This window comes from Mercenaria mercenaria, chromosome 11, assembly GCF_021730395.1.
Source record: "Mercenaria mercenaria strain notata chromosome 11, MADL_Memer_1, whole genome shotgun sequence".
In the NCBI taxonomy this organism is placed as follows: Eukaryota; Metazoa; Mollusca; class Bivalvia; order Venerida; family Veneridae; genus Mercenaria; species Mercenaria mercenaria.
The window spans coordinates 69,314,676-69,325,731 of NC_069371.1; the positions used below are offsets into that span (position 1 = coordinate 69,314,676).

The 11,056-nt window shown below is 37.4% G+C and overlaps 3 protein-coding genes across 3 annotated transcripts; 1 reads left to right on the top strand and 2 right to left on the bottom strand.

Moving 5' to 3' along the window:
- Nucleotides 1-248: 248 nt before the first annotated feature.
- LOC123532161 (uncharacterized) lies at nucleotides 249-9,670 on the top strand. The gene is made up of 9 exons (XM_045313524.2): nucleotides 249-447; nucleotides 777-1,829; nucleotides 2,729-2,904; nucleotides 3,223-3,288; nucleotides 3,818-3,949; nucleotides 4,264-4,351; nucleotides 7,421-7,533; nucleotides 8,013-8,219; nucleotides 8,738-9,670. The coding sequence occupies exons 1-9, from the start codon at nucleotides 381-383 to the stop codon at nucleotides 9,056-9,058; spliced, it is 2,223 nt and encodes a 740-aa protein (XP_045169459.2). The 5' UTR covers nucleotides 249-380; the 3' UTR covers nucleotides 9,059-9,670.
- LOC128546917 (neuronal acetylcholine receptor subunit alpha-7-like) lies at nucleotides 4,847-5,957 on the bottom strand. Its single transcript, XM_053518320.1, has one exon. It carries the CDS (start codon nucleotides 5,797-5,799, stop codon nucleotides 5,071-5,073), a length of 729 nt encoding a protein of 242 aa, XP_053374295.1. The 5' UTR covers nucleotides 5,800-5,957; the 3' UTR covers nucleotides 4,847-5,070.
- Nucleotides 5,836-6,986, bottom strand: LOC128546918 (acetylcholine receptor subunit alpha-1-B-like). The gene has a single exon (XM_053518321.1). The coding sequence runs from the start codon at nucleotides 6,515-6,517 to the stop codon at nucleotides 5,969-5,971; it is 549 nt and encodes a 182-aa protein (XP_053374296.1). The 5' UTR covers nucleotides 6,518-6,986; the 3' UTR covers nucleotides 5,836-5,968.
- Nucleotides 9,671-11,056: the final 1,386 nt, after the last annotated feature.

An 11,056-nucleotide genomic window follows, 5' to 3' on the forward strand; every position in this document is an offset into this window, starting at 1 on the left:
TTATGACCCTTTTCAATCAATCTTTGTCAATCTTTTCACCATTTCACAGACTGTTGTATTAAACTGGTTCACTCGTTCATTCCCCTGCCACAATAAATACATTAGACTTCAATTCATTATGTGTTATCGTTAATTAAACATGTTCCGATAACTCCAAATAATAATTGAATGGAGTATGTTATCAAATACACTCATTTGAATTCCAGTTCATTTGAAATACTTATCGTCGATTTGGCCCTACTGCCACTACTGCCAGGGTTTCTGGTACCATGTCTTCCTGTTGTAAAATGAATATCTTTTCATTTTATAGACATTAAACTTTTGTATGTAAATTATGGTATTTCAGCATGTGAACTAAAATAAAGTAATATAATTTATTTATGAACAATAAAATCATGTTGGAATTTGGCATTTCGTGGAAAAGGAGTGGTTATATTTTGCTGATTGGTTTGTATTAGTTTTGTTTCTGCGATTGTTCATTAATTTTTATCTTTGATTACGTACACTTTTTTGTAAGAATATGATTTCAGCTTTTTGTTCAAAAAGAAAACACTGCTTACGGTGGGATATAAAATAGCTCCAGTCAAAAAAAGAATTAACTGAGTTACAGTACTTAATAAGCACAACTTTTGTATCGTTAAGTTTTTAATCATAAAGGAAACTATAGTGGTACGATTAAGTTGATATTTTTCGCTAATTAAGTTTTATTCTGCAAGCAAAAAAATGTGACGTCGATTCTCTTCTGTGAACTTTACTCCTGCATTCATCTTTTACAGGTATTTTCGAAATACTTTCACAGCTAACTGCTGCAGACTCAAGTTCGAACTTTACATGGTCTCACCTTCATTCATCAACAGTTTCTAATTCTACACCAGTTTCTAAGACATCGTCGTCTGACTCTAGTGGTGTATTTACTACATTACTGAACGCTATTTCGCCAACACCTAGTTTTATAGATACCAGCTCAACAATTGCGCCGAACCGATCTGGATCTATTATTAATACAGACAGATATGCGAACAGACAAATAACCAGTTCTGACGTAAAAATGTCGGAATCTTCTCGTTTTAATACAGACGTTACTGTTTTAACTTCTTCAGGGTCAAATTCATCCGCTAATGTAAATTTCAAATCTAATTCACAAATGAACGCAACTTTTTCATCAAGTGCAATGCTACTTTCCACAAACATTCCTGTTTCCATATCACGAGAATCGAGCATAATATCAAAGTCTGCGACTAATAAATCAGTTTATGCAAGTGTTTATTCCAGTATGTCAACACAGAACGTATTTAATAATATAGTTACAACTACAACTTTGACAATGTCGTCTTCGTTCGCACCACACATACCTAGTCCTGCGACCAATTTCGCGACAGACCATTTACATGAATCCACTTCTCAAACGCTGTATTTTTCAAAAAGCTCTGGTACTCTTTCGACGTCTACTTTGAAATCTTCTTACTTCGTTACTTCGGGTTCATTGCCTCAAAATGCAGTTACACTACCAGCTACAGTTTCCTCAATGACGAGTAAACCAAATACAATTTCCTCAACGGCGAGTATATCAAATATAACTAAATCAGTAGCGGCAAGTATACCAAGTACAGTTTTACCAATGGCGAATATACAAAGTACAGTTTCACCAACGGCGAGTATATCATCGATGACTCCAAACGTATCACTGGTGATCAAGCCTCCGCCTTTACGGCCCATCACACCGCCAACTATAACTACATCATTAAAAATTTGCAGAACCGGAAGTTGTTGTACTTACGGTCTCAGCCAGCTTCCGTCTCGTCTCAGCTTTAAGGAATCAGAAACAAGAGGTATGATTTCAGATACATTTATATCATTAACAAATCACCGACGGCATTCAATTGATGTGTGGGTAAAGAAGAGGTTTGGATAGGGAGGGAATACATGATATATGGAATGGGTTTTGCATGGAAGCTATGGTGGCTGATTTCTGCCATTTCATCTGCTTCTGCTTCGATACGGTGAAGGGCCTTTTACAGCGTAGCACAACGTTTTTTTTTTTTGGCGTATTGGCGCTCTGCAAACGCGCCAGAACGAAATGGCAGAAATCAGCCACCAAAGGAAGTGGATTTTGTAACTATGCTTGAATTTCATTTAGATTTATACTGTAATAAGTTGATCTGAAGTTAAAATGTATCGCAGAATGGAAAAAAATAACTTAAAAGTGTCTATTTCATGGGCGTAGGAGCGAGTTTAACTTTGAGGGGGGGGGGCAAACCTTTTCGACCGACGGCGATGGTGGTGGTTGGGTGGGTGGGGGGGGGGGCGTGGAGGGCGGGTGAGTGCGGCAAGGTATCCCCGGTGCATTATTCATGACAAAACCTCAAAGTGTTGTACAGATTTCAGTACTGACACTACGGAAAGAGAAAAGTCAGAATACAAGGGAAGGCCAAATGCAAATAAGAAATCAGGTTGAAAAGAATTATATGATGCTAAGTAAATGTTATATTAGACTGCATGTTATATCTCTTTTCCAAAACATTGGGGGGGCAATCTATAGTTTGCCCCCCCCCCCCCCCCCTCTCCTAGCTTTGGGGGGGCCTGGCCCCCGCCCCCCCCCCCCCCCCCCCCCCCTGCTCCTACGCCTATGTATTTATCTGACATAGACGACACATAGGAAATTATCTTGAACTTCAAACTTCATTTTACAATTTCAAAGTAGAATCTACATGCATATGTTTCCATTTAGGATTTGTGATTGCGGAAGTACGTGATATCGCCAACGTCAATTTTTCCGTGAAGGTAATACGACCTTTAGAACTGACCAACATCCTTAAAGACAGCTTCAATATTACGACTACCAAAAATGGGTACATGTTGGTTCTCAACCGAGAAATTGACCTGGAAGAGTTGTACGATAAAACCGTAAGTAAAGCATATATGTATTCCTTTTTACTATAAATTTATAAAAAATAAACAGTGTTTAATGAATAAAGATCATCGCAAACCTGTCCATATTTAAATAATGGTATATTCGTAAAGGTCAGTCAGCATAATTTACTCAAATCATTCTTTGTAACGTACAAAAGCCTGTGAAAAAAAGCTCGAAGTATTCAACAAGATCGACCATCCAGTTTATGGGTATGACACAGGTATGCCTTATGTTTAAAGTGTTCGTATTTGAACGTCTTTCACCGCTTGGTTTATAACATTGTTACAAGGCAATGTATTCTCCAATTTTAGGATGGAAAAGTTGATGTTCACAACTTGCAGATGCAGATCAGTTGTACCGAAAACTCTAGCATTATAGTAAGAACTTTTTTTGTATACATTTTAGCGCAGTTTAAATTTCTAGTTTCCTTAGAAAAAGTAAAATATCACCAAAATATTTTTAGGGTTTCCCCACGATTATTACATGATACTATGCAAGTTTCTAGCTCCTGTTCACCGTAGAATGTTCTTATAGATACATCGATAATGTTGAATACTTGCAAAGGTTCCAAGCTATTCTATAATTCTTAGCTTGCGCCATAAAAATTCACTGTCATTCAGATTATAATCTATAATCTTCCTATGCCAAAAACCGAATGTCAGTGTATATTTGTTTCTGTGTACTATCGCAGATACTGAATTTCACTGCATAAAATTTTATGTTTCCATTAGAATACTGAATGCCATTGTATAAATTTCTTTGTTTTACCTGCCAGAAGGTGACCTCCTCTATCTGTATGGAGGAACAGAAGATTTTCACCTCGATCTAAGGCCTCGCCCCCCCCCCCCCCCCCCCCCCCATCCCCATTATCATATTGACCTACTATGCTACTGTATAATACGTTAGGTTCCGCCGCGCATGCTTAACATCACTGTGGATGATGTGGATGACAATATGCCAGTCTTCAAACAACCCGGTACAGACTCGGACGGATGTGTAGTACCAGTCTATAAGGCGGACACAAGCGAGGATTATATGGTATTTATTTGTTTAATTAAGTCTCATGTTATTAATGGTATGTAATATAACGATTGATTCGTACCGATACCTCGAATAAATTTTGTCGGTCCTGACGAGTTCGAGTTAATAACGAGGTTCGAAATTGTATTTTATAGCACGTAACGTTATCAGTTTCTAAGAACAGTTCATTTCTATGCTAATTCTGTTGTTTTGTGACTCAGCTATTTTATAAATCGAGTTTCAACTTAGATTTTGATAATCGTCATACGTGTACTGACTTCAATTACTGTATAACTTTCTTTTTTTCTGATTATTAAATTTATACATTGTAGGGAGAGCTTGCTCTGAGTCCTGGGAAAATCCAAGCTGTAGACGGAGATGTCTCATCGAGACATAACATCTCGTACAGAGTTCTGCACTGTAAGTATACTCTTCATACAACATAGTCTAGACAATTGTCATAACGACTTGAACAGCGTACTGACTCTAGACAGGGTTGAAAGGTGCATCAGATTATGCTGCACACCGAACATGCTGTACAGGGTTCCATACTGTGTGTGTATAGATGATACACGAGTAAGTGTAGGAAAATATACAAACATTCGAATTAGGTAGCGACATTTTTTCTAAGCGGAATAAATAACGACATACTAGTATATAATATTTAGCAACTATACATTTATGTTTGTATGTTTTGGGTTTATCGCCAATTTTCAACAGTAATTCAATTATGTAGCGGCGGGCAGTTAATCTAACCAGTGTTCCAGGGTTCTGTACAGTACTAACCTGTTCTCCGCAAGTAACCGCCCGTTTCTTCAAGAATCAGAGGTAGAGGGCGAATCATTTCAGACACAAAGTCTTTCATCAAATCGTCACAGAGAACATAAGCCTCACCCATGGAAAGGGCCCGGGGAATCGAACTCCGTATGTCTACGCTCTCACTATTGAACTAAGTTTGCAGGCTAACATTTATGTAGCCTAGTATAAACATGTATTGACTAAAGAATATAAGTATGGGCATGTATGAAACCAAGAAATAGTTTATGTACCAATTGTATAGTCACTTTGAATAATACAATGTTCTTCTAGGCTGAAACTCTATCTTACCAACAAACTATCATGGACCAATGGTGAGGTTTTCATGAATTGTACTTCAATCGTATTAGGAAAACTGTGTTTACCAGCAAACTGACAAGCGTGAATAGAACCAAGCCAATTCTGTCCAGAGCATAGCTAACATCATGCCATGTTACCTCTCGTGTATCGTTTCGGCTTTCTAACGGACGCTCCTTCTTTTCGTCTGCTGCAAAGGCGACCTTGACCTTAGCCACGGTATTTCTACCTTTACATCGACAAGATGTGAAGTGTATTTTCCTCGCGAGACTTCCATCGCGTTGCGTGACTTCGCCCGATCTGTGGTAAATATCCAGGTTGAATATAGTGACCACTGTGATCATGGTACTAATTAGCAATGTTCCCAGTAGGTAATAACTCAGAATCGACATTGGTTCGGAGCTTTTCGGCAGATTTTCACCAACAAGGGTCATGTATACCGCTAACGCGAGAAGAACCGTCACAGAATATGAAAGACGTTCACCGGATTCCGCCGGTAATATAAATACCAAAATGTTGATGGCAGCTATAAAAATAATTGGAAGCATTATATTTAAAACAAGAAATAACGATTTTCTTTGGACTTTAAATGTATACATTAATTTGTCCACGCGCTGAGAACCACCCGGTATTCGGCTTACACGTGCAGTTTCTAAATTCCATTGCTCACTTCCGACAGAGTCCGACACTTCAACGTTGTTCGAAGGTGTAAGTCTCAATTCGTCCCCTGTGTAACTCAGCACAGAAAATACCATTAAACACTCCTGTGAAAAGAATTAAAAAAAAAAATTATTCGAAAATAAAATAGATTCAACCAAATAAATATACAAGTTTTTTCAACAACTTTGGAAAAGTAACTTTTATGTATTCAATTTATTCTTAGCGGAATAGTTTTTAATGATTAACTTAGATTTGAAACTGGCATTAAAATTTGTTTGCGCGGATATCTGTTTTATTGTAACGTAATTGCAACACTCTAAAAACTCGTACCTGCGTGTCGTACGGATAATACGTGACATCCACATCACATGTAGATTCAAAAATTGAGATAGGTTGAAAAATCGTATCTCCTTCATATGTAACAGACAGCATCATCCAGTCCTGTCCAAGGTCTATCATCTTATAGTAGGGATTCATCAGCACAAGTTTTGGATACCATATATCGGATAATTTTAAATCAATCTTTAACGCCCCGTCATAATTTCTAGGTGTCCAGTTAACGATCTCATCTCGCCATGTGGTAGTTACAACCCCGACAATCGAAAATTTTCCCGCCACTTCGTCAAGTTCCCGGATGGACGCTACGAAGAAAGACACAGAGACGTTCAACGTATCTGACTGTTCCAGAACTGGGCGTTGCCGAGTGTTGTATCCCGAGAGTACATCTGTCATCAGATCCACAGATTTATTGTACAACAAACACTGTGAAACATTTATAAATCCAAATAAAATAAGACCAGTCGACAAAAACATGACTACGGAAGGAGTCTGGCGCCCAGCGATCACGACTAAAACTAAATAATTCCGCGTTTAGGAAACAAGCCCGAAGGCGCAGAAAGAAGTTCAGAGATAACTCTTGAAAATAGGATTTTGCAGCGAAGAATCCACACGTCAAAAGACTTAAACTAGACAATCATCTCTTCATATATATAATTTCGATGTTTTTGTGTGATAAATTATAGGAGTATGTTTGTAAAATTTAATAAAATTATCTACAGATTATATGTGGCATGTGTACTATTCGTAAGCTGTTTTAATCCTATATAATTTTACACACTAATCCTTCCTCTTATTATTTAAATGAGATTACCTATTATAATGGTAGGAAAAAGAACCTATATTTGGACAGGGTCAGAAGACAGGATTTCTAATAAAAAATAAAGGCGTATTTACTGGTTACTGTCAGCTTACGAATTCCTTAACATTTTAACATCATTTTATTTGATGATATTCATATTATGGCAAGAGAATGAAGTTTCAATCAATTTTCTACAAATTTATAAATTAAAGCTGTCTCCTTTGCGCTGTATGAAATATGTATCAATTAATTGTCTTACCGATCATTTGTTTAAATGATCTCTTATTAAGAATTTGTTAATTACTTTTTATTTACCTATATTACTAATTTTGAGACGGAAATACAATATATTACACACGTCACTATCATGGATAAAAATACTTACTTAGTTAATTACTTAGTTATTTACTTACAAAACTTTATTCATGCTGATAGTTTTGCAAAGTTTACCGAATATCGGCACGAGATAGTGGTTTGATGTGGCAGAATGTGGGACAAAAATTATAAAAGGTTACTGGTTTGACGAAAATTGGTCCATTTTAACTTATTATCACTGTATTTCGCCGTCTGTGTTTCAGCGGAACCTGCGGATTATCACGTGTATTTCAGTTTAGATACTGACAACGGAACAGTCAATAAAACAAAGACCATGAACTCTAGCGACCCGAACAAATACGTCATCTTTGTACAGGTAACGTTGTTATAATAGAACGATAAAACATTTGAAAGTACATTTCAAACCGAGGTATAAACGAGCCGACCAGCTTAACTTTACACGATCAACTAAATGCTCGAGTTGGCTACAGTCGCAACTTAAGTGACAACTGATTTGTGGCCAGCCAATCACATATTTACCCTACATTTAACTGGTGGATAAGGCACTAAGTCTGACATTGGTAGCAGAATCCATGATGGGCGTATTTTTCGTTGTAAATTAAAAAAAAAAGTTCTGACATTATTTGTGAATGGATTTGTTATAAACATTTTAGTTAGCATAAACGCACTATTTTCATTAAAACAACTTGAAAAAATATATATCGTTTTGTTGCATTCAGATTATCCGTTGCAACGGTTTATATAAATAGTAGTTTTTAACTCAGTAAACGAAAAACAATCCAGATAAAAGAAAGGAAGAGAACTTGCTGTAAATTTGTTGTTTTCGGTTCACAGGCTGTGGAAGACTCCCCGCAACAAAAGTCCAGAGTAGCAGTTCTTTCAATCGCCGTCGTCGCCCCTAGCGATCCTTTTACAAACCCAAACCAAGTGAACCCGACGGCGAGGCTGGCTTTGCAGATTGCCTGTGCGTTCATATTGATGGCGTTCATCTGTGGAGTGGTCGTTATCGTGCACCATAGATATACGCGCTCACGAGGAAAGGTAGGTCAAAGTAGCTTAGTTACTTGGGTTCAGGACCCTTTACCACCTTTCCACCCCTCCAAACTAGCAACAAATATCTTACAGTATTTAGATCAGATAAATGCTAAATGATACCGATTGCGAGCTGGCAAAGGCGTATATTAGGTTGGCCCGGAATCCTGACCCCAAAATGTATGTACTAAATACTTAAAGCTACATTCGGTCATAGATCAGTTGGTATTTGTCCTATATGAATGCAGGATAAATGGACGGTTTAGGTTTACATGCATTTTTTTTTGACGGCTAGGCAGACGTATGTCTTTTGCAAAAGAATAGCCGTGTGTCGCGACTATCGTCAGAACACTGGCTTTATAATACATGGAAACTTCACTCTGATATTTTTTGACAGAAGTTTGGAAACATTAAACAGAAAGAGCGGGATTCGATAGATTATCCCAAAATGAAATGGGCAAATTCTCGTAGTAGCTTGTCAAGTTACTGTACTTTATTATAAAATGTGACTGTCCATTCCATTTCAGGTGGAATCTACGGACAAAGATGAAGAGCGCGATATGAAACTGCCCAAACTTGCAGTTTATCAGAGCTCAAGTTCGAGTCTTAACTCAGCAATGCCGGAAATTCCGACAATTTGTAGTCCATCCCAAATAGCTATGGCCAGTGAGCACACATTAAAACCAGAAACACCCCGAGAATCCGAATCCCAGAGGAAACGGCGAATAATTGTGAAGAAACCGATCGACACGAAATCACGACCAAGCTGGAACGCTCCGGCGCCTCGGCCACAGAGGACTCGCTACAATCCGTTCATGGTTTACAAAACACAACATTCTAAATCATAGTAAATGAACGCATCCTTTATGTCAGCGACGCCATATTGCCACTACAAAAATAGCTTTGGCAACCGTTCGTTACATCAGAGTAGGTAATCGGGCAGTTGACCAGATAGACTGACCTTCTTAGGACCTTTCCTTTGAAAGGATATTATGCCAAAATTATAGTCAATCTACATTCGACAAATGAAAACAAACGGCATATATAAAACAATTTAATGTAAATAAATAAAATTTAAGCCGGAGCGCAACCACAAGATATTCTTTATTACAGACATGCCGTGTTCATTTTCTGCAGACGCTGCTGGTGGCGTTTTACACTGACTACCGTGCAGGAATATGCCTACATTATGTGACCTTCAACTCGGCATCTGTAGATGCACTGTAGAAATGAAATAACTTATAACTATTGTCGATTATTGCAAAGAGAATCTATAACAATAAACAGCGGAAATTGTGATATCAAAGATTTTATTACTTGACAGATTCTGATTATTATATTTTTTCATGTATAAAATTATTTACTTTGATAAAATGTATGTGGACTAGTTTAAAGGAGAAGTTAGAGGCCCATGCAGCTCCTCTGTTTGTCTGATAAAAGTGGTACAGTATATATACAGGACATACACTTCACATCACACATTTTAAAAATATATGTTAGCACCTTTTGCAGGCAACACGCGAATTATATGTAGCAGACGTTTGATGTAAGCGATTCTCACATTAGTGTTGGCAATATTATAAGCCAGCGCTTTAGCGACTGGCTATTATATAACTCTAAATCAACTACCAAGTCTTCCTTCTATTTCTATGTAACCGCATCACACATTTTCTGGACGTGTAAAAAATAGTTCCATGTTCATTTTTATATTCTTGGTATTGTGCGAGTGTGTGAGCAACTAAGGACTACTGTTTTAAACAACAAATATAAGCAGCAACGGATTCTAGAATAATTATGAACTTTATATTCACATTCGAAATCACTCCGCACAGCTTAGATATTTGGCATGTAGCATTGTCTGGTTGACATCTACCAATATTGTTCAAATCATGATCGATCTATGCACAATGAAATGTTGATTCTTCAGGTGTATCGGTCAATAAGCACTGGCTATCAGTCCTTTTAAGGCTTAGATTTAAATATGTTGGCACCCTATGCAGGCAACACACGAATTATATGTAGCAGACGTTTATATTAGCGATTTTCACATTAGTGTTGGCAATATTTCTCCTGATTCAATCACATTGAATGCATCGAAAAATAATATGGAATACAATTAACAATGTGAAAAAGGGGGAAGGCATTTAGATTTGCCTTTGTACGTCCAGCATCGTTTATGCCGCGCATATTTCAAAAAACTTCGAAATCCAGTCAAATATAGGAGTTATTCGGTATATGGAATTGCACATCCTGGATTTTGTTTGGGAGTTGGTAAAAGATACACAGTAAAGTCCTAAACTTCGTGTTGCACGTATCTTAGATAGTGTCTGACTTGGTCATAAAACTTTACAGGAATGTTATAATTTAGCATGTGAAATTATGCACCTGCGGTTTTGTTCGGGAGTTGTAAGACTAGAATTACGATTCTTAACTTAGTCAAAATATGCATATACGGCCTAAAAGTTTGCGTTTCACGAATCCCCCCCCCCCCAAAAAAAAACCAAAAAAAAAAAAAAAAATGAACTGGGGTCTTAAAAACAGAAAGATGTGCACTTGAGTTTTGACCGCCTCATCCCCACCTGCCACTCAAAGTTAAAGAAAAGTTAATATTTTACATAATTACTTGCTTACAGTTTGTTATCTAGAGTTTCTTTATAATATATAATATATTGTTATGTAGTATCAGAGCACATCATTGCTACTTTTGGTTTATTATTTTTTTGTTGGCTTTAACGTCGCACCGACACATGATAGGTCATATGGCGACTTTCCAGCTTTAATGGTGGAGGAAGACCCCAGGTGCCCCTCCGTGCATTATTTCATCACGAGCGGGCACCTGGGTAGAA

What these genes read in the sequence shown, in the direction of transcription:
- LOC123532161 (XM_045313524.2), top strand. Translation starts at nt 381, where the DNA reads ATGAACAATAAAATCATGTTGGAATTTGGCATTTCGTGGAAAAGGAGT. An exon ending in TAAGGAATCAGAAACAAGAG is followed by an intron (nt 1,830 to 2,728) that starts GTATGATTTCAG and finishes GTTTCCATTTAG; the next exon opens with GATTTGTGATTGCGGAAGTA. An exon ending in CCGAAAACTCTAGCATTATA is followed by an intron (nt 3,289 to 3,817) that starts GTAAGAACTTTT and finishes ATAATACGTTAG; the next exon opens with GTTCCGCCGCGCATGCTTAA.
- LOC128546917 (XM_053518320.1), bottom strand. Translation starts at nt 5,799, where the DNA reads ATGGTATTTTCTGTGCTGAGTTACACAGGGGACGAATTGAGACTTACA.
- LOC128546918 (XM_053518321.1), bottom strand. Translation starts at nt 6,517, where the DNA reads ATGTTTTTGTCGACTGGTCTTATTTTATTTGGATTTATAAATGTTTCA.